Source organism: Oncorhynchus clarkii, chromosome 5, assembly GCF_045791955.1.
Source record: "Oncorhynchus clarkii lewisi isolate Uvic-CL-2024 chromosome 5, UVic_Ocla_1.0, whole genome shotgun sequence".
NCBI lineage: Eukaryota > Metazoa > Chordata > Actinopteri > Salmoniformes > Salmonidae > Oncorhynchus > Oncorhynchus clarkii.
The window spans coordinates 70,009,317-70,035,800 of record NC_092151.1 but is presented as its reverse complement, the minus strand read 5'-3'; the positions used below and the strand labels follow the sequence as shown (position 1 = coordinate 70,035,800).

At 41.7% G+C, this 26,484-nt stretch overlaps 1 protein-coding gene across 1 annotated transcript; it reads right to left on the bottom strand.

Annotated features, from left to right (window-relative positions):
• Positions 1–12,133: 12,133 nt before the first annotated feature.
• Positions 12,134–25,537, bottom strand: LOC139410191 (histamine H3 receptor). Its single transcript, XM_071155650.1, has 3 exons — positions 25,285–25,537; positions 22,397–22,563; positions 12,134–12,991 (listed from the first exon to the last, which is right to left on the bottom strand). The coding sequence occupies exons 1-3, from the start codon at positions 25,535–25,537 to the stop codon at positions 12,134–12,136; spliced, it is 1,278 nt and encodes a 425-aa protein (XP_071011751.1).
• Between the last annotated feature and the right edge of the window lie 947 nt (positions 25,538–26,484).

Below are 26,484 nucleotides of genomic sequence, written 5' to 3'. Positions count from 1 at the left end.
TACAATTGTCAATCATAAAATTATTTCTCTCAATTTTTTTGCACACATTTCTTTACATCCCTGTTTGTAAGCGTTTCTCCTTTGCCAAAAATAATCCATCCACCTGACAGGTGTGGCATATCAAGAAGCTGATTAAACGGCATGATCATTACACCGGTGCACCTTGTACTGGGGACAATAAAAGGCCACTCTAAAGTGTGCAGTTTTGTCTCACAACACAATACCATAGAGGTGTCAAGTTTTGAGGGAGCGTGCAATTGGCATGCTGACTGTAGGAATGCCCACCAGAGCTATTGCCAGAGAATTTGTTTGTTTCTCTACTATAACTGCCTCCAACATCGTTTTAGAGAATTTGGCAGTACATCCAAACAGCCTCACAACCGCAGACCACTCACAACTCATTCTGATTTGCTGGGCCTGGCTCCCCAGTGGGTGGACCTATGCCCTCCCAGGCCCACCCATGACTGTTCCAGTCATGTGAAATCTATAGATTAGGGCCTAATGAATTTATTTCAATTGACTGATTTCCTTCTATGAACTGTAACTCAGTAAAATCTTTGAAATTGTTGTGTTTATATTTTTGTTCAGTATATAATGAAAAGGTGACCAAAACCAGATTCCTTTTTTAAGGGACGGATTTGTATGGAAAGCCATGTGGAAGGGAACATTATATGTTGTCATCCTCATAATAACCGTGCGTGGTTTAACCGCAACAGAATAGTACCCTTCAACTGAAGCAGCGGGAAAGTAACGAGTGTCCACATCTCTCACAATCATACCATTACTATACTTATAATGGTTTAGGACCATCACCTGACGACCGGTAAAACAGTCTAGCACCCACGTGCTAATCTACGTTACTTTTTCCCCTAGCTCACGCCCGGGAGGCAGCCCATTTCCAAAATGAATGCAATCCCTTTTTACCCTGGGAAACTCCTCCCGCTTGGGCAACCTGTGTCAGATAATCAAATCCATTCAATATCTCATGTGAAGTCTTCCAAAAACACATTTGCACATGAATTCACATGTGAAATTTCACTTGCACGTGACTTCACGTGAAATTGTACAAATGTTAAGTGTTCCAAAAGCACATTTTCACACGTGAAATGCGATGTGTAGTTTCATGGTATCACATGTTGAAATTTTGCATCTCCATGTCACATTTATTTAACATGAGATCATGTTTAGTTTCATATTATCACATTGCTTCACATGTTGGATATGTTATCAAATTAACCTCACATGTGATCACACAAGAACTCACTTGTTCACATGTGGAATGCATTAGTTTTTTCCAGAATGGACACCACAAACATTCAATTGTTTAGTCCATATGTTGTTTAGTTTTCTATTGTTTAGTTGAGAAGTGCCAATTAATGGAATATATTTTTTATTATTTTTATTATTTCTGCTGCACAAAATGTTAAACATGGCAATGTTGTTCTCATGTTCTCAATACAGGCTTTTAATATTTCATTGCATGTCATGATTGATTAATCTTTTTCAAACTGCTACATTTCACCCCAAACCCTATTACAACTGACCCCTTAAGTGGGGTATATTGTAACATTTCACTCCTTATATCTGAGACAGTCACAACTTGTCTGTTTGATTCAGAGACACAATACCTATACCAATTTGTAGCAGAGCCTTTTTAACAAAGCCTTTTTAATTCTATGTGCTGTGAATTTTGCTAAGATATTTGGATCGCAACACTGTAGTGTAAGGGGCCTCCAGTTTTTAGATAGACTGGCTCTTTAAACTTACCACACCTGGGTCCAGATTCAGTAATAGTGAAATCAAACCTTCTTGATGAGTACCTGATAGTTTACAACTTTTATATGAGTGGTTAAAACATGCTAATTGTGGATATTTGAGTAGATCAAAAAAGGTTTAATATACCTCAACTGTTATGCTATCCAGCCCTGGAATTTTCCCTATAGCCTAAAGGCTTTAATTGCATTTAATTGCATCAAGACGTTTTTCTGTACAGCTGTTCATTTTACACTATTCTTATTCAAAGAATACTTACAATTCAGTTAGTGGTACTGGAGGAGACTGAAAAGAGAACGTATGCTAAAAGTACTTTGCATCCTCTTTCAAATATCATTTGGTGAATCAAGGATGACTCCATTTGTAACAAGTAAATACTTTTTCCTAGCATTTCTATGAATTTTTCTAAATGTTTAATCCAATTCGCTTTATTTTTATAATACATGTACTGTTATTTCTTATTTCCTTTATTAATATGAACTCTTTTTACCTACAGTCGTGGCCAAAAGTTTTGAGAATGACACAAATATTAATTTCCACAAAGTTTGCTGCTTCAGTGTCTTGCAGAATATCAGTCTGTCTCTGATGTTTTTCCTGGAGAAAAGTGGCTTCTTTGCTGCCCTTCTTGACACCAGGCCATCCTCGAAAAGGCTTCACCTCACTGTGTGTGCAGATGCACTCACACCTGCCTGCTGCCATTCCTGAGCAAGCTCTGTACTGGTGGTGCCCCGATTCCACAGCCGTTCTGTGAGCTTGTGTGGCCTACCACTTCGCGGCTGAGCCTTTGTTGCTCCTAGATGTTTCCACTTCACAATAACAGCACTTACAGTTGACTGGGGCAGCCAAAGCAGGGCAGAAATTTTACAAACTGACTGGTTGGAAAGGGGGCATCCTATGAGTTGCCACGTTGAAAGTCACTGAGCTCTTCAGTAAGGCCATTCTACTGTCAATGTTTGTCTATGGAGATTGCATGGCTGAGTTATTGACAAATCAAAAATCTGATTTTATGTGTCAATTTAAACCAGTGTAAATCCACTCCACAGTGGCTTATCAACTTAAACATTTTCATCTCTGTCACAGATGTCCCTAAGATATGAACCACACTGAATTTGGTATTGATATGTAAAAAAAACAAGGAAACGATTAAGTAAGTCTTTGCATATGTAACGCTAATCCTCAAGATCATCTACAATCATCTTCTCCTCATGAACCGTACATCAGATTCACTCCAGATTTTGGATTGTTGCTGCATTCAAATATAGCCGCACTGTACCTATAGATGCACATTAGTACATATGCTAATGCTAAAAATACTTTAAAATTCTTCTTCTCATCAACCATAAGTCATATTGACTCCAGATTTGGTATATAGACTCAATGAATTAGTCTCTAATGAATTTGAGAATGATTAGCTGCGCTATTCAAAGACCGACACACTACACCACTAGATGGCACCATATCACACCAGGGCTATAAGAACTGAACCAATGGACATGGGGCCATGAAATTTGATATGCAAATCTTGGTTCCTACATGATAGAGTGCTTGCTTTGTTGTCCAACAAATCTTGTCCTTTCTGTCATCCTGTGAACCCTGTTCATTGCTTCTCGCAGCTATATGTCTAGTTAATCTACAGATTTGAGTTCCTCTTTCAGAATAAGATCTCATTAACACCTCTGTGTGATCCTCAAGAGTACGCTTGCTTTGTGTGTATCGTTTCTGTGTTTCCATACTCCAGGCTTCCCAGGTGTGTCAGTAAGGAGCAACATGGTGTCTGGTAAGAATGGGGACAGCATCACAGCTAAGTGTCTCTATAGCAATATCCTGGAAGAGAGTGAGAAGATGTTCTGTAAGAACGGGACAGCTGCTGCGGACCGAAGCTCCTACCTCACTGCATAGGGAGAACAAGTGTCTCAGGACCGCGTCAACCTGCTTATCGATAGGGAGAATCGCACCTTCACTGTGACAATGAGACACCTGGAGATGAACGACACAGACTGGTACTGATGCATAGCAGGAGACCAGCATGTCCCGGTGTACACCTCAGTCCTCAATGCATTCAACGCGTGTCAGCTGATAGTGAATCTGAGATGGTCTATCACATATCAGGCTTTGTCGTCCCCTTCAGATGACAAATAATGCAGTTGAAAAACCATTGTACTTTTAAAATATTTAATTTTCAAGAGAAATCTATTGAAGGAAGAGAATAATAGTCTTACTTGTTTGTATTTCATTTACAAGTGTCCAGCATGTGGTGCTTGCTGTAGAAATCTAATGAAGTACTTTTCCTTTCCTTTTACAACAATATCTCCTCCAAACATGAACGTTGGTCTTGACTGAGAGAAACGTATGATGATAACCCAAGGTGAAGATGAAACCATTATTTTGTATTAGTGTAGATATACTGTAACAATGAGGCTAATTTGGGGAAATGTTTTGATGTTTTCTAGCTGGGACTGGGAGAGATATCTGGATATTCTGCTGAAAGTTGCTGTTGGCCTGGTTTTTTGGGCATGCACCTGGCTGTGGTCTTCTGTAATGAACACATTATGATTATGAAAACTCATTAAGAACCAGAAGGGTGACAATCAAAATCCACATGGGTTTACTAACGTTACTAACGTTACTCATGGGAGACATAATGATGAGATTCAGCTCTTCAATGGAAGTAATTGTGATAAAGACTTGGATTGCTGTGGACAAAGATGAGATAATAAGAAGGGCAGTGTTCATGCAGGACTAAGCAGGTTACCTAGTGGTGGCATGTAGACAACATGTTGTCTACTGTCCTGTGATGAGCTACAGATCTCCTGGCTGATATGTTCAGAGATCTCCTGCAGGCCTGAGAAGTTCTGGACGAAGAACACATTTTTGGGACAACCAGTTATTTTAATCAGACCCATCACTGATAAATTGGAACCCCCGATGGCATACAGAGACACTAAGATTCTTCAGCTCCTCTAAAGAGACACTTTTCTCATGGCGCTCACTGCCCATGATTACCAACCCAACCTTAGTCATTTGTTCTCCTCTCCTCTCACTCCTCTCACACCGTCGTCAGTCCCACTCATAATTTCCCGGTGTGGGTAAGTCTCTGTGGCAGAACCATTTGTGTGACTTTCAGATCCCAGATGTACTGTAGGATCTCCCTGTTGTTCAGGGAAGTGCTGACATTGAATGCAGCCACACCACTATGTCAACTGTATGGAACCAGGCCCACCCAAACCTGGTCCTGCCCCAGGTAGGAGCAGTGATCTGAGGAAGTCCTTGATACTCTCAAGCTCCTGAGAGCTGATGCTCTGGGATCTGTCTTCCAGAACAATCATGATATTGATGGCAGCTCCCTGGGAACAGACTAACAGAACAAACATGAATTGCAAGTCTACCTAATTGTTTAAAATATAATGTATAGGGTTTTCAGGATTTAACAAGTGACATCAATAAGGGACCATAGCTTTCACCTGGAAATTCAAATTGTCATCAACATTAATTTTAGGGGAAGGAAACCTGGGTAAAAATCCTACTCATTCACAATCCAGGCTGGTGTACAGTACCAAGTGAAAGTCAACACACTCCTTGCACAGTCTTCACATTTTGTTGCCATATAAATCAAACAAAACTTTGATTAAATTATATTTTTTTCCTACTCCGCTTTTTAAAAGTATATTTATTTTATTTTATTATTATATATATATATATATATATATATATATATATATATTCTTACATTTAACGAAGATGTCTTGATTCCGCATGTCTTCACACAAACTACACTACTACACTACTTATGGAACAACGCGGACTGTGAAGAGACACACACAGGCACACACACACACATACATATGCACACAGGCGTGTGTTAATAAATCATCCATTCTGTTTGCAACAAGGCCGTAAGTAATACTGCAAGACAACATGGTAAAGAAATGTCCTTTTACTACAGACTTGGGTCAAATTCAATACTACACAACACGGAGTGAAATCCAATGTATTTTCAAGTATTTTGGAGGCAGCATCATGTTATGCTTGTCAGTAGCAGGGACTGGGGAGTTTGTCAGGATCAAAATAAATATGAAAGGAGCAAAGCCCAGGTAAAAAAGTTATAGGAAATCCCACCTCAGTCTTTTGTAAACCCTGGGATAGTAGACAAAAGTAAATGCCAAAGACACACCATCATGGCTTTCTAAGAGCTGTTTCGCATTCATGAGAAATTCAGAGACAAGGTTTGAATATTGCTGTCCGTCAATAATTCCCAACCAAACGTACTGAGCTTGAGTAAGTTTGATAAAAACAATGGATAAATGTTGCCATAGGTTTAGTGCAAAGTTAGTAGACTCTCATTCAAAATGATTCACAGCTGTAATGGCTGTCAAGTGCTTCCACCAAGTATTAACCCTGGGGTGTGCGCAAGAAAGACATCATTGTTGTTTTATTTTGTATTAATTTAGTTTTAGTTACATTTTTTAAATTTGAAGTAGAGTAGGTTGTGTAGATCGGTAGGAAAAACGTCTAATTTATTCCCTTTTTGGATATAATTTTAAGGCAGCAAAATGTGAAGACTGTGCAAGGGGTCTGTAGACTTTCACTAGTGACTGTAAGTACCTGTTGGGGTGTTGGACACCTTCTCTGCCAGGTGGCAGTGATCTTGAACAGATCTTGCTTTGAAGTGATTTCAATACCAATGGCCATGAGAGAAACACCATGTTTCCTCAGCAGCTTTGCTGACCTTTCCATGTCATAGGGATCCGTGGCTTGTCCATCTGTGATGACCATCCCAATCTGGGGAACACCCTCACTTGCCCTGCTGCCTTTACCCTTCTGAAACAGAGCCACCATAGACCGCAAGGCCTTTCCAGTATATGTGTTACCTCCCAGTTGTAGAACGGTGTATACCGTATACCCTTCAGGATTTCCCTTCTGGTCATATGGTCATTGAGCCTGAACACAACATGTGGTGAGTTACTACACTTTATCAGGCCAATTCTGATATGGTCGGTGCCTGAAAAAGCACGAACCACAGTATCCAGAAACTTCAACATAATCATAAAGCCTTTTGGTGGTATGCTAAAAGAGTCCTCCATAAGTATAGCAACATCAGCCTTCACTCCCTGTGGGCAGACTGAAAAAAGGGTAGACTTAATGATAGTGTAACATTAGAAATTACCAAAATATAGTAACACTATTGAAAATGATTATATATTGTGCTACCTTCTCCCTGAGATTCTAACACTTTGGTGTGGTAGACAATCAGCAGGAAGACAAATGTCCATTTGGCCCCCATTTTTTGTTGAAAGACAATTTCAGACATTACAATAACTTCTATTTTATTACAATATCATTACTATGACTAAGTGTTGTTATATTACTTACCTGAGTCATCAAGAACACAAAATATAAAGATCTCCACTTTTTACCAGCAATTGTCACTCACTCAGAATTGACTGTTCACCCTTTAGAATGTAGGTTGTGGGAGACACAAACCTTCTCTGCCAGCAAAGTACTAATGTCCGTCCTCAGATCACAGCTCTTATTGTGATATGGAAGTATAATTGCCATGGTAACACAACACCCATGCACACACACAAAGAAGGATTCACAAATTATGTGTGAGTGTGATTACACAGCATTATCATTATCATCACTTAACTACACTACATGACCAAAAGTATGATTCATTCATCGGACTGCCAGATGGTGAAACGTGATTCATCACTCCAAAGAACGAGTTTCCACTGCTCCAGAGTCCAATGGCAGCGAGCTTTACACCACTCCAACTGACGCTTGGCATTTTGCATGGTGAATTTAGGCTTATGTGTGCGGCTGCTCAGCCATTGAAACCCATTTCATGAAGCTCCCAACGAACATTTATTGTGCTGACGTTGCTTCCAGAGGCAGTTTGGAACTCGGTAGTGAGTGTAGCTACGTGCTTCAGCACTCGACGGTCCCGTTATGTGAGTTTGTGTGGCCTACCACTTCGCGGCTGAGCTGTTGTTGCTCCTAGACGTTCCACTTCACAATAACAGCACTTAGAGTTGACCGGGGCAGCTCAAGCAGGTTAGAAATTTGACGAACTGACTTGTTGGAAAGGTGGCATCCTATAACGGTGCCACGTTGAAAGTCACTGAGCTCTTCAGTAAGGCAATTCTACTGTCAATGTTTGTCTATGGAGATTGCACGGCTGTGTGCTCGATTTTATACATTGTCGGTGGCTGAAATAGCCAAATCCACTAATTTGAAGAGGTGTCCACATACTTTTGTATATATAGTGTATTTCCTGTGAAATTCTCATAAATGAACAAAAAACCTGCTATGGTCCAACACTTGTGGTAAAAAGGACCCACTAGTTCAGTTGGTTACAATAGTAAGTTGGATGTAAAATATGCACGGGTGTAGCTAGACCATGTACTCTCAATTCACACTCTTTTGAGAGCCTGACAGTATTGGATTTCCAGGTCTCCTGCTGTGAACAGAAACAAATGTCAATGGTGCTACTGCTCAATTTGTTTTCCATTTGCAAGTCCACCGCCGTCTCTGTCCAGGTTACTAAAACCTCCGTCGATTTTCCCCCAACATCTGCTAACCTTTTAAAAGTGCCCCAAAATCTTATTGACTTTCTCATCCCTTCAAAAAGCCATTCACACTGGCAGACTCCAATTATTATTTCCAAATGAACAGAACATGTTTTGATGGGTATATGTGAAAAGCCCTGCTGTTTCTGGTTGTTTATGTTATGGAAAATGCTGCTAATTCTGTTTATGACAATATTGTTGCAGAAAATAGCCATCTATACAGATTCCACCCTCTCTATCTAGCCTTGTGTATCCACACCTAGCACCTGGCTACCACTGGACCTCATGAGTAGGGCCCTGTGTTTAGGACACAAGGCTTTCAATCATTTTATTTGACGTTTTCCATACAGACAAAACCAACAATAACACGGAGCAATCGACATATACAAAATACAGACACATTTTTCAAAAAAGATGGTGAAAGATGCACGGTCCCCTCCCCGATTTTATCGCGGGGGACAAAGAAAATAACAAAAAATAGCAATGTCACTGTAATCTACAGTTTTTATTTTTGACAAATGTGCTTCCATGATAAAGAAAAAGCTTATTTCAATGTCCTAATAATTTCCCACACCTCTCCCTATTCCACTTCCCACCCAAACAAATTATTAAAAGTACTGATTTCCAATGGTACCAAAACAGCAACACTCAGAGGCTTGGTGGGTTATGGGTTGGCAATCCCCTTCAACAATATATTCACACACTGTTCTCCTATAAATTGAACCTACAGGGCTCCAGATATGCAAAAATCTCATCAACTCAATAGGCACAGACGTCAATTCAACATCTATTCCACCTTGGTTCAACGTCATTTCAGGACAAAAGTCAGTCTTTCCAGGGGAAACAACCATAACAGATTTCTGAGCCACCAGGAATTGTTTTGGTTTAGTGTAATCTATTCATGATTGAATAATTGTTAATCTAGCAGCGTAGCACATTAGATCAAATAGTTTTTATGATATTTCAGTGCAGGGTTAGCTGAGTGTAGACGCAGAAGGTATTGGAGAGGCTGTAAACCAATTGGAGAGCCCAAAGTATTTGAAATTGCCCTTTTCACCTCTTTTCAGAAATCTTTAACAATAGGACAGTACCAGATGATATGTGCATTAGTACCTTTCTGCTGCTTACATTTGGGACATACCCCAAAACATGCAGGGTCATATTTACATCTTAAACTGTAGCTGATGAGTTGTATAGGAACAACATATTTTCTTTGCATTGGCAAGAATTAGCTTCCTATTCACAATTAGCGATGGTCACCCCAAAGTCTTGCTGCCATACATGTTTGCTGCTATCAGTGTTGATCTTGCCTATAGTAAAAAGACTGTTGTATACGTTGCATTCGGAAAGTATTCAGACCCCTTGACTTTTTCCACATTTTGTTACATTACGGCCTTATTCTAAAATGGATAAAATATTTTTTTCACCTCATCAATCTACACACACTATCACTAAGAAAAAACAGGTTTTTAGAAATTATTTAAAATGTATTAAAATTAAAAAACTGATATCAAATTTACATAAGTATTCAGACCCTTTACTCAGTACTTTGTTGAAGCACCTTTGGCAGCGATTACAGCCTCGAGTCTTCCTGAGTATGACTCTTCAAGCTTGGCACAAATGTATTTGGGAAGTTTCCCCCATTCTTCTCTGCAGATCCTCTCAAGCTCTGTCAGGTTGGATGGGGAGTGTTGCTTCACAGCTATTTTCAGGTCACTCCAGAGATGTTCAATCAGGTTCAAGTCCGGGCTCTGGCTGTGCCACTCAAGGATTTTCAGAGACTCCTGCGTTCTCTTAGCTGTGTGCTTAGGGTTGTTGTCCTGTTGGAAGGTGAACCTTCACCCCAGTCTGAGGTCCTGAGCGCTCTGGAGCAGGTTTTCATCAAGGATCTCTCTGTACTTTGCTCTGTTCATCTTTGCCTCAATCCTGGCTAGTCTCCCAGTCCCTGACGCAGAAAAATATCCCCACAGCAAGATGCTGCCACCACCATGCAAGGTTTCCTCCAGATGTGACGCTTGGCATTCAGGCTAAAGAGTTAAATCTTGATTTCATCAGATCAGATAATCTTTTTTCTCATTGCCTTTTGGCACACTCCAAGCGGGTTGTCATACACCTTTTACTGAGGAGTGGCTTCCGTCTGGTCACTATACCATAAAGGCCTGATTGGTGGAGTGCTGCGGAGATGGTTGTCCTGGAAGGTTCTCCCATCTCCACAGAGGAACTCTGGAGATCTGTCAGAGTGACCACGGCCCTTCTCCTCTGATTGCCCAGTTTGGCCGGGCGGCCAGCTCTAGGAAGAGTCTTGGTGGTTCCAAGTTTCTTCCATTTAAGAATGATGGAGGCCACTGAGTTCTTGGGGACCTTCAGTGCTGCAGAAATGTTTTGGTACCCTTCCCCAGATCTGTGCCTCGACACAATCCTGTCTCGGAGCTCTACGGACAATTCCTTCGACCTCATGGCTTGATTTTTGCTCTGACATGCACTGTCAACTGTGGGACCTTACATAGACAGGTGTGTGCCTTTCCAAGTCATGTCCAATCAATTGAATTTACCACAGGTGGACTCCAAGTTGTATAAATATCTCAAGGATGACCAATGGAAACAGGATGCACCTGAGCTCAATTTCGAGTCTCATAGAAAAGGGTCTGAATACTTATGTAAATAAGGTATTTCTGAGTTGTAATACATTTGCAACAATTTCTAAAAACCTGTTTTCACTTTGTCATTATGGGGTATTGTGTGTAGATTTTCTAACTCTTCTTTTTTTAAAACCTTTATTGTTATTAGACTTTATTTAAAGATTTTGCATCAAACTGTCCCCTTTTCTTTTCATGCCAGATGGTGTAGCACCATCCTTAGACTTTTTATTATTTAGTTAATATATTTATTCATAAAGTATCACTGCCTCAGCCTTTCTTTAACATTAGTACAGAACCCACTATTTAAAAAAAGTTTAAAAAGGCTTCTGAAGTTTGTAATTTCCACATTGAAATTGAAGACTTGATTTACCCTTATGAAAAATGTATGAACCCCTACCAAAATGTCCATTGATTATAATTTGCATCATCATTCACATTTCCTGTTGCTGCACTATTATTTTCCTGCTCTAGCAAACTGGCTCAAATTAAGATCCTACATCTGTATATTACCTCTGTGTCATCACCATGTTCGCAACAAAGTGATGTAGAAGTAGGGGTAAACACATGGAAATCACACACACCAAGGAACACTTGATTTGGTATTACACTGAACTATTCTTTCACATTTCACTGAAAATAACAGTGAAAATCTTTTTCTACATAGCACATTTACAAGTATACCAGTACCATTCAGATCTATAACTGGCAGAGACACGAAGCACTGATAAGATTTGAGATTTCCTCCCAGTCCTAGGAGCATCTGCACCTACGCTATTCACACCCAAATGCATTAGCAACAACACAACAAATATATCTACAACAAGTAGTATTTCAATATTACAGTATATGTAGATTCACTTCTGAAATGTAAACACAAACACTTGGTTTTACCCTCTAAGTGCAAGTTTCAAACTTGGCACATAGAAGGATTTGATGTGTCTGAAACAAAAAAACAGGGATATCAGTAATAACATTTTTTCTATCATATTTGAATAACAAAGACCAAAGTGAGTATCTAAAAAAGGGTTTCACACTCCTATTCATGGCTGAGCTATGTACACAACATTCCACAATTCCTGAGGAAAAAAATCCATATCCATTTGCAGTAGTCTTCTCACTCCAGTGACTCCCAGCCAGCCATACGTTGCATCACTAGCAAGACTGGGTCTCAATGTGAGGTTGGACAGACTGACGCTTGGGGCACAGTATCTTAGCAAAAGCCCTTCGGAAGCTGCTGTGGCAGAGAGGGTAAAGGAAAGGGTTAATACCAGAGTTCAGCCACAAGAGCCAAAACGTCACCTCGTACCAGTAGTGCTCCACACATCGCCCGCTACAGGCCGCTCGTATTATCATCAGTAGGGTGTAAGGTGCCCAGCAGATCCCGAAAATGCACACTATAATGGCCAGCGACTTGGCAATCTTCTTGTCGCGGGAGAGGCGGGAGCCCTCTGAGCTCCTGCTGGATGGCACGATGGGGGCCTGGAATTGGAGGAGCCTGGAAGTTTTCCTGCAGGAAGGGCCCTTCTTTCTCTGAATGAAGGTGTGTCCGCTGCTGGGCTCCCCACTGGAGGATGGCGACAGCTCCTCGTTCTCCTCTGTCACCTCTGAAACAGCGGTTGGCTCGCTCGATGATACCTTGCGAGTCTTGACAAAAAACACAGACAAGGTAGCACCCCCGTCCCTGAGACTGCCCCTGTCCCTGTGTGCCTTGGTGTCCTCCTTACGGATAGCCCTGCTCTTGTTCCTCCTCTGGATGTTCAGGTAGATGCACAGGTTGAAGAAGGTCACAGAGATAAAGGGGGTGAAGAACTCAAACGTAGACGCACTGAGTAGGAAGTACCAGGTGCAGTAGAACTCAGCGAAACACTCGTCGGCAGGGACGATGCTTTTACCCACAACCAGCTCCCAGAAGATAATGGCAGGGCCATAGAGAAGGAAGGCCAACACCCACACAGCCACCATCTTCACCACAGCATGGTGGGTCATGCTCCGCTGAGCTCTATATTTCACCTGGAAGTAGAGAAGTGAAATGAGAAAAATAGCATACAATACCTCACAGTAACATTTAATAATAATATCACCATATTTTTGTTAAAACACAGATGTAATAAACTGCATAATCAATTCCATGTCTCTCAATGCAGGTAGCCTAGTGGTTAGAGCATTGGACTTGTAACAGAAAGGTTGCAAGATTGAATCCCCGAGCTGACAAGATAAAAATCTGTTGTTCTGCCCCTGAACAAGGCAGTTAACCCACTGTTCCTAGGCCGTCATTGAAAATAAGAATTTGTTCTTAACTGACTTGCCTAGTTAAATAAAGGTAAAATAAATATAAACATTTGTAGAGGTGTATTGGATCCATTACTTTAAGGCCTTATTTGGACTTATGGGGGAGGTATTATTTCCTTGGGTGATAGGGTTCAAGAGCCCCTCCTCCATGGTGTGTCAGTGAAGCCAGAGGAGCAGGAGAGCTTTAGGCTGAGTATGATACTGAATAATAATACAGGAGAGTGTGGAGGCACATCTGTCTGTCTGCTCTCTCCCTCTCATCTTCACCATTCTCTTCACCCAGGAATGAGCTTTTCACCTTCCATTTCCATTTCACCTTATCTCTCTGTTTGCTTTGTTCATCTTCACCTCCCTTTCTCTGTCCCCGATTCCCCACCTACCTCTGTCTCTCGCAGTCTTTTTCCTGGCGATCAAATAAACAACAATTGCTGAGATGTCATCAAAATCAATGTCATCAAACTGAACAACTTGACTTTGTTGTTTGTCATGGCTGCGTCTAGGTATACTGACTTTGCTGTCAATCATGGAGACTGTGAGCACTGGGAGCAATAACAAGATCAAACATACACTCTACAGACAGGGGTTATTTTCCATCATTGTAACTCATTATCAAACACTACATGCAGCACTGTACTGTACTTGTTTTATTATGTATTAATATGTATTTATTGTTAATCAGGGAACCAGAAAGATATTCCGCTAGAAAACTTTACAACCACTGTAAAGTAACCTTATAAACTTTGTAGAATGTTTGAATGTAAAAAACAATATTTTATGATGATAAAATATTGTATGACACATTCACTTATGCAGCTCCAGATAAAGTATAGTGACCCTTTACATACCCAAAATCGAGAACCTACTGATACCTACCAGTCACAGATGTTCTGCATGTTCTTTACTGTACATGTAGAGACTTTGAATATCTACATCAACATACTACATAAACATAGCTTTAATACTATCTGCATTTCATTCCTCCCTCAGGAAGCCACTGTGCTGATAAGCAAATGACAGAAACAGAAAATAGATTGGAGACATATTCTAAGGAAGTACATCGAACAATCAATTTTCCACCAAAACAATTGACTATTTTGCATTAGTCTTCAAATCAAACAAAGTCAAACAAATTCAAGTGACCTAGCCATTGAGAGCATTGGGCCAGTAACCGAAAGGTCACTGGTTCGAATCCCTGAGCTGACTAGGTAAAAAAATGTGTTGATGTGCCTTTGAGCAAGGCACTTTACCCTAATTGTTCTGGATAAAAGTGTCAGCTAAATTATGTAAATGTAAAAACTACAAAGAGCATTGATTCAAATGTGCCTTGTTTAACTTGTGAAAGTACACAGCAGCATTTACATTAGGACATAACTAGTCGACTTGCCTTCCTGAGCATGTTCATCAAAGTTTCTCCTCGTACTTCCATTAAAAGTAATGTTGTTTCCATGTCCTTCAGTAAACTGTTTGTAAAGACTGCCTGTTGCATGAACCCTTGGGTTCATTAATCAGTGTCTTCTGTCTAGGTGGGTGAGTGCGTATATAATAGCTCATATTAAATTCCACAAGGAAATGAACTACAGCAGTTACAAAGTGACAAAACCCCTCTAGGGTCACAATAAGGTGGCAGTCTTGCTGGTGCTGTGTAAAAAATATCAATATTTGTATTGTCATGAAAAATATTGATTGGCCAAAACTAGCATTTAAGATGAATGGTTGAGAGAGATTGGGCTATGATATCATGCTTAGAGAGTGCCCCTTCATAGGGCAACAAAACTATTTAGTTAACATTACATTTCTGAATGCTCTGCATAGTCACATGGAATATATATGAAGTACACACCCCTATGTATATATTTGGACAGTAAAGCTGTACTCCAGCATTTTGGATTTGACTCCAAATGTTTTATATGAGGCAACAGTACAGAATGTCACCTTTTATTTGAGGGTATTTTCATACATATCGGTTTTATCGTTTAGAAATTAAAGCACTTTATGTATCTAGTCCCCAATTTGAAGGTGTCATAAGTATTTGGACAAATTAATTTATAGTGTATTAAATTTAGTCCAAATTTTAGTTTTTTGTCCCGTATTCCTAGCATGCAATGACTACGTCAAGCTTGGGACTCCAAGCACTTGTTGGATGCATTTGCAGTTTGTTTTGTTTGTGTTTCAGATGATGGTTGTGCCCATTATAAATGAATGGTAAATCATGTATTGTGTCATTCTGAACACTTCTACATTAATGTGGACGCTACCATAGCCGCGGGAAGTCGTTTGGGGTGGGGGTGCTGCATTTTTTTTGACGATGGAGTGGTGGGGGGGGGGGGGGGGGGGGTTCACTGAGAAAACAATGCTTGCACTGAAGATGTCTATATCTGGTATGCTAATACAGGACTAGTAAAGGCCAAGTGCACAACTTTTGTTAAAATATTTAGCTAAATGTACAGTATTTGAGTGTTTACCAGCATTTGCAACTTGAGTCTGATAATTATCTGTACTAAACAGTTAATCTGATATTACTTGTGAAATATAGAAATACTTGCTTGATATTTGTTTTCCAGTTTCATGAAACACATTGAAATGCAACTAATTTCAATGTGAAAACTGAAATGGTCTATTCATTCCTTTTCCATTTTCCATTAAGTGGTTTGTAAGGATGGTATATTAATACTGCACAAATACTGTTATTTGATGAAGAAAAATATTGAATTTGATGTAGATGTTTTGTGTCTTTGCCCATAGCTTTGCACCGTTTGATGTGGATGTTTGAGGAAAGGGTTTGTTCATTCTGGATCCCATTAGAATGGCAATCTCAGAGAAATAGACAGGGCAACAACTCTTACAATTCCAACTATTGAATCTAGCAGGATACTGTTCTTAATTATAAACTGGGTGGTTCGAGCCCTGAATGCTGATTGGCTGATTTGTCATACCGTATACCACAGGTATGACAAAACATGCATTTTTTACCTGTCTAATTACATTGCTAACCAGTTCATAATAGCAATAAGGCACCTCGGGGGTTTGTAGCATATGGCCAATTTACCACGTTGCGTCGTGCCTAAGAACAGCCTTTAACTGTGGTTATATTGGCCATATTCCACAACACCTCGGACCTTATTGCTTATTGCAAAGTGAAGATGCTGAAAAAATATATATTTGCGCCCACACTATAGATGTCTATATCGGTCCACTAATACTAGTAAAGGACCAATTAGGGTTTTGGGGAATATTCAGCGGTGGAAACTTTCCGTGGGAATATATGGGAATTAACGGATATATGTGCAATTTAATATTAATACCATTTAAATGTAGATGTTTTTTTGCATTTTATATATTTACCATATAATATGGAGACAGAAACAAAAACATTTTACCTTATCATAAGTAGACAATTGCAAATGATGAAATCCTTCCAATAGAAATAAAAAAACTATTTAGTTACATATTTAACCTTAATTAAATTAGTTGACTATCCACATGGGATGATTTCACTGAACAACAAAAGAAAGGGAATATTGAATGATCCCCAATGATCCATCGCATCTCCCAAAAACATTTTCAACATACATCTGTAAAATGATAGTCTAGAAACTAAAGCTTTGGTTGTCTTCCTCTCAGGCTTTAATGTCTTCACCCTGGACCTTCTCAATATCCTCCTCTTGATCATCAGACTCTGAGGCCTCATCTTCAATGTCACTTTCCAATCTTGTTGAGGGTGGCTCATTGTCAGGCTCAAAAAGCCTCAAATTTGCCCGGATGGCCACCAATATTTTAACCCCTGTATTGGTCAGCCTGTTGCGTGCTTTGGTGTGTGTGTTCCCAAACAAGGACCAGTTGCGCTCTGAGGTGGCTGACGTTGGTGTGATTTGGAGGATGATGGAGGCAACAGGGGAAAGAGCCTCAGATCCACAAAGTCCCTTCCACCAGGTGGCTGATGAGATATATTGGCACAACTGCCGTATTGCATCTCCATCCCAAAGCCCTTGCTTGGAAGTGTACTTCGCCAGACTGCCAAGAACCTTGCCCTCATCCAGGCTGAGGTGGCGAGGCACGGTAGTGATGACACCATAGGCCTTGTTGATCTCTGCACCAGTCCGGATACTCTTGCCAGCATACTTGGGGTCCAACATGTATGCTGCAGCGTGTATGGGCTTCAGGCAGAAGTCTTCACGCTTTCTGATGTATTTCAGAACTGTTGTTTCCTCTGCTTGGAGCAACAGTGAAGTGGGCAGGGCAGTATGGATTTATTCTCTTGCATCTGCAAGCAGAGTCTAAACATCAGACAGGATGGCATTGTCTCCCTCAATCCGTGCAATGGCTACTGCTATAGGTTTAAGGCTGCTTACCACTCTCTCCCAAAATACATTATCCAGGAGGATCCTCTTGATGAGGCTGTCCATATCGGCAGACTGTGATATGGCCATTTCCTGGAGAGACTCCATCCCCTCCAGGAGACTGTCAAACATGACAACACCACCCCAACGGGTGTTGCTGGGCAGCTTCAATGTGGTGATCTTATTCTTCTCACTTCGCTTGGTGAGGTAGATTGCTGCTATAACTTGATGACCCTTCACATACCTAACTATTTCCTTGGCTCTCTTGTAGAGTGTATCCATTGTTTTTAGTGCCATGATGTCCTTGAGGAGCAGATTCAATGCATGAGCAGCACAGCCAATGTGTGTGATGTGAGGGTAGGACTCCTCCACTTTAGACCAAGCAGCCTTCATGTTCGCAGCATTGTTTGTCACCAGTGCAAATACAGTGCCTTGCGAAAGTATTCGGCCCCCTTGAACTTTGCGACCTTTTGCCACATTTCAGGCTTCAAACATAAAGATATAAAACTGTATTTTTTTGTGAAGAATCAACAACAAGTGGGACACAATCATGAAGTGGAACGACATTTATTGGATATTTCAAACTTTTTTAACAAATCAAAAACTGAAAAATTGGGCGTGCAAAATTATTCAGCCCCTTTACTTTCAGTGCAGCAAACTCTATCCAGAAGTTCAGTGAGGATCTCTGAATGATCCAATGTTGACCTAAATGACTAATGATGATAAATACAATCCACCTGTGTCTAATCAAGTCTCCGTATAAATGCACCTGCACTGTGATAGTCTCAGAGGTCCGTTAAAAGCGCAGAGAGCATCATGAAGAACAAGGAACACACCAGGCAGGTCCGAGATACTGTTGTGAAGAAGTTTAAAGCCGGATTTGGATACAAAAAGATTTCCCAAGCTTTAAACATCCCAAGGAGCACTGTGCAAGCGATAATATTGAAATGGAAGGAGTATCAGACCACTGCAAATCTACCAAGACCTGGCCGTCCCTCTAAACTTTCAGCTCATGCAAGGAGAAGACTGATCAGAGATGCAGCCAAGAGGCCCATGATCACTCTGGATGAACTGCAGAGATCTACAGCTGAGGTGGGAGACTCTGTCCATAGGACAACAATCAGTCGTATATTGCACAAATCTGGCCTTTATGGAAGAGTGGCAAGAAGAAAGCCATTTCTTAAAGATATCCATAAAAAGTGTTGTTTAAAGTTTGCCACAAGCCACCTGGGAGACACACCAAACATGTGGAAGAAGGTGCTCTGGTCAGATGAAACCAAAATTGAACTTTTTGGCAACAATGCAAAACGTTATGTTTGGCGTAAAAGCAACACAGCTGAACACACCATCCCCACTGTCAAACATGGTGGTGGCAGCATCATGGTTTGGGCCTGCTTTTCTTCAGCAGGGACAGGGAAGATGGTTAAAATTGATGGGAAGATGGATGGAGCCAAATACAGGACCACTCTGGAAGAAAACCTGATGGAGTCTGCAAAAGACCTGAGACTGGGACGGAGATTTGTCTTCCAACAAGACAATGATCCAAAACATAAAGCAAAATCTACAATGGAATGGTTCAAAAATAAACATATCCAGGTGTTAGAATGGCCAAGTCAAAGTCCAGACCTGAATCCAATCGAGAATCTGTGGAAAGAACTGAAAACTGCTGTTCACAAATGCTCTCCATCCAACCTCACTGAGCTCGAGCTGTTTTGCAAGGAGGAATGGGAAAAAATTTCAATGTCTCTCGATGTGCAAAACTGATAGAGACATACCCCAAGCGACTTACAGCTGTAATCGCAGCAAAAGGTGGCGCTACAAAGTATTAACTTAAGGGGGCTGAATAATTTTGCACGCCCAATTTTTCAGTTTTTGATTTGTTAAAAAGTTTGAAATATCCAATAAATGTCGTTCCACTTCATGATTGTGTCCCACTTGTTGTTGATTCTTCACAAAAAAATACAGTTTTATATCTTTATGTTTGAAGCCTGAAATGTGGCAAAAGGTCGCAAAGTTCAAGGGGGCCGAATACTTTCGCAAGGCACTGTACCTTCTGTGGTCGAAGGTCATTGATGACTGTCTTCAGCTAATCTGCAATGTAGAGACCTGTGTGCCTGTTGTTCCTTATGTCTGTGCTCTTGTAGAATACCGGTTGAGGGGTGGAGATGGTGTAGTTAATTATTACTTGCTCACGAACATTTGACCACCCATCAGAGATGATTGCAATACAGGTTGCTTTCTCTGATTTGCTTGACCTTCACTTGACCTCTGTTGAACTCTGCATCCAGCAAATGAGTAGATAAAGCATGTCTGGTTGGAGGGGTGTATGCTGGGCGAAGAACATTCAGAAATCTCTTCCAACACATTGCCTGTGAGCGTCAGAGGGGAACCAGTTGCATACACAGCTTGAGCAAGACATTCATCATTTCTCTGACTACGTTCCTCCATTGAGTCAAAAAACTTCTGATTCCAGGAGGACCATGAGCTGTTGCTATCGATAAGGTGTCTGATTCATCATTTTCACCTCGAATAGAAGTAGAGGGACTTTTGTCAGAGGTCGCTTGTTGTGAGAGCTGAAGGAACGTTATGCACTTGGCCAGATGAGTCTGCATCTTTGTTGCATTCTTCACATATGATTTGGCACAGTATTTGCAAATGTACACAGTTCTTCCTTCTACATTAGCTGCAGTGAAATGTCTCCACACATCAGATAGTGCCCGTGGCATTCTCCTGTAAAGATTAGGAAAATAATAGTAAAAAAAACAACCAATACAATTCCATGATCAGATAAATAGTTAAGCAGTTAGATTAAACAACTCCTTTGTAAGATAAATGTTTTAAAATGAAACAGGTGAGTTAACACTCCTCAGTTAGCAGGCGTAAGCAAGCTAAAACCCACATGGTAGCAAAAACGAAGTAACAGAAATTGTTAGAAATTATTTAAACACACTTTGCTGTAGGCTACTATTTACTAAATAACAAAAAAACAATGTATGTCATGTACAATATGTTCACCCCACCCAGTATTGTAATCAAAACTTATCAGAAAGCATGTAGTCCTTGGCTCAGACAGTGTAGTAGTGTGGGCTCAATAGCATCTCATTAGTGTGAAAGATCTTGAGAATCAGCTGTACATGTGATGGAAGAGTGCACTGTGCCTGCAGAGGGTTGCAATTCCATTGAATTAGGGACAGTTTAACCAAAATATGCCAGAAGACCTAGAATTGCCTTGTGTATCCCACAAGAAAGGTTCACTCTTATAAGCTAACTTTTTGATGAATTTAAGCAAAATGTCCAAAGTTCCCGAACATAACTTCCCATGGAAAATTTCCAGAAAATTACTGGAAAGTTTCCGACTCTTTGCAACCCTAGGCCCTAGGCACTCATGTGATTATTATTTATTTATTTATTATTATTAATTGTTTATTCTGATTTTCCAGGCGATGTGGCAGCTCCCCTACTTCCTGCGGCTGCTACCATGATAACAGATCCTGAATAATGATGAGTGAGAAAGTTGCAGAGGCATAAATATCATACCCCCACCAAAAAATGATAATCTCCCATTATTGGTAATGGTGTGAGGTTAGCATGTTTTGGGGGTATGATCTTTGTGCATCTGTAACTTTCTCAATCATCATTATTCACGATTAATTCATGATTATCCGTAATTATGGTAGCATCCACATTCATTTTGGCATGTTCAAAAACATTCTATACAATAAAAGTGACTCCAAAATGACAATACAATATTTACCATTCATTTCTACTGGGCACAACATAATCCGAAACACAACCAAAACAAACTGCAAATACATCCAACAAATGTGTAGAGTCACAAGCTTGATGTAGTCATCGTGTGCTAGGAATATGGGACCAAATACTAAACTTTTGACTAAATGTATACACTACAAGTGAATTTGTCCAAATACTTGACACTTTCAAATAGGGGGACTAGATACAAGTGCATTGGTTTCGAAACAGTAAAACAGATGTGTATGAAAATACCTTCAAATAAAATGTGACACTCTGTACTGTCGCATCATATAAAACATTTGATCTCAAATCCAAAATGCTGGAGTATACAGACAAATGAAAAGTTTTAGCTTCACTGACCCCACCCAAAAACATAGGGGGTATAATATTTTTTATTTATCCAGGACGTTGAGTTATTTTACAAGGGAGACCTCAATACGATTGATAAAGCAATGTCCAGTTTAGTATTCAGACCAGAGTATCCAGGGATTGCATCCCAAAAGCAGATGAAGATCAAAGAGTAGCACGCTGGTCGACAAGGACCGAGCCACTTTGTCTGGACTTCCAACAGAGCTCATTCAGAGTCAGTGCCACCGCAACACGGTGCATCCCATCAGGACACGTATTAAAGGTTGACTCAGATGAGATGAGACATGCAATACTTCGCTCTCACATGGTCACACACAGTATCTTTACATGTGCATGGGTTTGCTTCAGTGGAGAATTTGAGCCTTGTGGTTCAACGCTCTTAGTTTTCGCGGAAATTGACCCATGCCGTTTACTTTCTGCATCTATGTCACGTCGCTGAGTCAACCTTTAGTCCTACTGGCAGTGACTGTCAAACCATTCTGCAGTACCTCTGTATTGGTAATGGGCCTTGTAAAGCAGTTGCGTGGTGGCAGGAGGGCCATATGAACAGTAAAACATGCAGTACCTGCATTTGAAACAGCATTTCAAATGTTACCGTGCATGTGGGTGCATGTGTGCACGTTGTGCATGCATGCCTGCATGCGGCACGGTAGCTCTCTATACTCACTGCTCTGGTGACGGAGAGGAACCGGTCATAGCTGATGAGGACTATGTTGAAGACAGAGGCAGTGCAGAGCAAGTAGTCCATGAGGAGCCACAGCTTGCAGAGACCTCTGCCCAGCACCCAGCGGCCTGTCAGGTTGTAGGGGATGTATACAGGGATGCAGAATGCACCTGCAAGGACACACTGTGTATAGACTGAACCCCGAACAATGTGTCCATAGCTCTATAATCAATGCCAGAATTCATTTTCACAGCAAATTCATTTCTAAACAAGCCTGCTGGCAAGTGGCAGCATTATGTGTGAAAAAGTATTGGCAGCACTGTGTGTGAAAAATTATTACCAAAGGTGTGTTGGGTTTTAATTTGCATTCATGAACCATAAATTATTCAAGAGCTCTATACATCTGTTATAAATGTCCTTGTGGAAAACCTTTTGCTAAGATTCTTTCAAAGTTAATGCAAAAAAAACATTTCTTTACTTTCCACAATTATTGTCCATTATGATGGCACTTGACAGTGTCTTATCGGCTCCCGAACGTAAGGCTCTCGAAGATTATTTGTCTGTAGCTCTTGACGCCGGTACCATAGTCCCCTCCTCCTCTCCCGCCGGAGCGGGGTTTTTTTTGTCAAGAAGAAGGACGGGTCTCTGCGCCCCTGCATAGATTATCGAGGGCTGAATGACATAACAGTGAAGAATCGTTATCCGCTTCCTCTTATGTCTTCAGCCTTCGAGATCCTGCAGGGAGCCAGGTTTTTCACTAAGTTGGACCTTCGTAACGCTTACCATCTCGTGCGCATCAGGGAGGGGGACGAGTGGAAGACGGCGTTTAACACTCCGTTAGGGCACTTTGAATACCGGGTTCTTCCTTTCGGCCTCGCTAACGCTCCAGCTGTCTTTCAGGCATTAGTCAATGATGTCCTGAGAGACATGCTGAACATCTTTGTTTTCGTTTACCTTGACGATATCCTGATTTTTTCACCGTCACTCCAGATTCATGTTCAGCACGTTCGACGTGTCCTCCAGCGCCTTTTAGAGAATTGTCTTTTTGTGAAGGCTGAGAAGTGCACTTTTCATGCCTCCTCCGTCACATTTCTCGGTTCTGTTATTTCCGCTGAAGGCATTAAGATGGATCCCGCTAAGGTCCAAGCTGTCATTGATTGGCCCGTCCCTAAGTCACGCGTCGAGCTGCAGCGCTTTCTCGGCTTCGCGAACTTCTATCGTCGTTTCATCCGTAATTTCGGTCAGGTGGCAGCTCCTCTCACAGCCCTTACTTCTGTCAAGACGTGCTTTAAGTGGTCCGTTTCCGCCCAGGGAGCTTTTGATCTCCTCAAGAATCGTTTTACATCCGCTCCTATCCTTGTTACACCTGACGTCTCTAGACAGTTCGTTGTCGAGGTTGACGCGTCAGAGGTGGGAGTGGGAGCCATCCTTTCTCAGCGCTCCCTCTCTGACGACAAGGTCCACCCATGCGCGTATTTTTCTCATCGCCTGTCGCCGTCGGAACGTAACTATGATGTGGGTAACCGCGAACTGCTCGCCATCCGGTTAGCCCTAGGCGAATGGCGACAGTGGTTGGAGGGGGCGACCGTTCCTTTTGTCGTTTGGACTGACCATAGGAACCTTGAGTACATCCGTTCTGCCAAACGACTTAATGCGCGTCAGGCGCGTTGGGCGCTGTTTTTCGCTCGTTTCGAGTTCGTGATTTCTTATCGTCCGGGCTCTAAGAACACCAAGCCTGATGCTTTGTCTCGTCTCTTCAGTTCTTCAGTAGCCTCCACTGACCCCGAGGGGATTCTCCCTGAGGGGCGTGTTGTCGGGTTGACTGTCTGGGGAATTGAGAGGCAGGTAAAGCAAGCTCTATACATCTGTTATAAATGTCCTTGTGGAAAACCTTCTGCGCGCAGACTGTCCGGGAACTCTCCTCCTGCCGGCCGTCTCAGGCCGATTCGTGGTCTCACAAGTTAAGCATTTGATGGCACTTGAACCAAAAAATGGCCCTTAAGACGGCTTCTCGCAAGTTGACCCCGCGGTTCATTGGTCCATTCCGTATCTCTCAGGTCATTAATCCTGTCGCAGTGCGACTTCTTCTTCCGCGATATCTTCGTCGCGTCCACCCGGTCTTCCATGTCTCCTGTGTTAAGCCCGTTCTTCGCGCCCCCGCTCGTCTTCCCCCCCCCCCCCCATCCTTGTCGAGGGCGCACCTATCTACAGGGTCCGTAAAATCTTGGACATGCGTCCTCGGGGCCGTGGTCATCAGTACCTAGTTGACTGGGAGGGGTACGGTCCTGAGGAGAGGAGTTGGGTTCCCTCTCGGGACGTGCTGGACCGTGCGCTGATTGATGATTTCCTCCGTTGCCGCCAGGTTTCCTCCTCGAGTGCGCCAGGAGGCGCTCGGTGAGTGGGGGGGTACTGTCATGTACTGTCATGTTGTCTTGTCTCTGTCCTTTCCCTTCACCCTGTCTCCCTCTGCTGGTCGTGTTAGGTTACCTTTTCTCCCCCGCTTTCCCCCAGCTGTCCCTTGTCTCCTCTAACTACCCATTCACCCCGTTCCCCACCTGTTCCCTTTTTTCCCTCTGATTAGGTCCCTATATCTCTCTCTGTTTCTGCTCCTGTCCTTGTCGGATTCTTGTTTGTTTGTGTCATTCATGCCTGAACCAGACTGTCGTCATGTTTGCTGTAACCTTGTCCTGTCCTGTCGGAATCTGCCGGTCCATCTGAGCCTACCTATGTTTGGTAATTAAAGAAGCTCTGTTTAAGTTGATTCGCTTTTGGGTCCTCATTCACTCACCGTAACAATTATCCCACCAGAGCCATACTAGACAGACAAATAGATTAGATAGCAGACCCACAGACAGGATATATAAAATAGATAAATAAAATAGACTACTCACCAACAAGAAAATCAGAAATGGCAAGGTTGAGGAAGAAGTAGTTGCTTTGATTTCGTAGGCTCTTGTCAACAATGAAAGCCAGGATAACAAGTGCGTTGCCAGCCACAACCACGACTACCAGAATAATCATAAGCACGGCCAGAATCACCATCATATAGCCCGGGTGAGCCGCTCCAGTTTCGTGGACTGTCCCCGTGTAGCCGCCGGGAGTGAAGTTGGTGCTTATATTAGATTCCAGGATATTAGCACCCATAGTTAATCTTATAATAAAACCATTACACTTGCTTTCGTTATGAAACTACTAATCAATGTGATTTCCATAGATATGTTAAAAGAGACGCAGAAAAGCGAATACGAAAGTCGTCTTGAAAATGATAGCTGACTTCTGAATGAAAGGAATTTCTTCCGACAGATTTAAAACTAAATGTGTCAGTGTCTGCTGTCGTGCAGGATGACGTGATGTATCCTGTCCTCAAAGGTGACCGGGCGGGTTACGGGAGCATAGGTTCGGCTTTATGTGCTACTTTTTAGTGAGCGACGCGAGCGCTTTGAATTCAGTGTGCAATGGAGAAGGGTGCGTCTATGGTATTATGGAAAACTAAATTAACCTACAGCGCGCAACCGTATATCTAGTAGGTTCTTTGTAGCGCATTTACTGTACGCTGCCCTGCGCGGGAGCAAGAATTGTCACTGAAGAGTGTAGACTGGATGTGCATGGAAAACGAAACAGAATATTCTGATTGAAAAAGTATTCTACTTGGAATAAAACCATTGAATATAATGATGGCCGGATTTTTTTTTATCGAGGTAGTCTGAGAAAAGAAATCTTCCACGGATTGAGAGTGTAAAATAAGGTGGTTTCATGTAGCTTTGTTTTTGTGTATATTTTCATCCTAGAATAAAACACACAAAAAACAGGTGCACTTGACACATGGTTCCTGTCTGAGTATAGGCCTATGTCCCCGGACAGCTGGAAGCATCCCACGCTAACTCTGCAAGGGAAGTAAATTAAACTGTGGCCAAAACCATTCTGCAATTTTGCTTGACCACAGTTATGTTTAAATACTAGTGCATCAATACTGCAATGAAATGCACCTGTTTCCCAGGTGGAGTGGCTTAAATGTACCATTGTTCAATAAAATAAAAAGTGCCGAATTTGGTCCGCAGACTGCCTATTAGGAAACTCTGCTCTATGGTCTC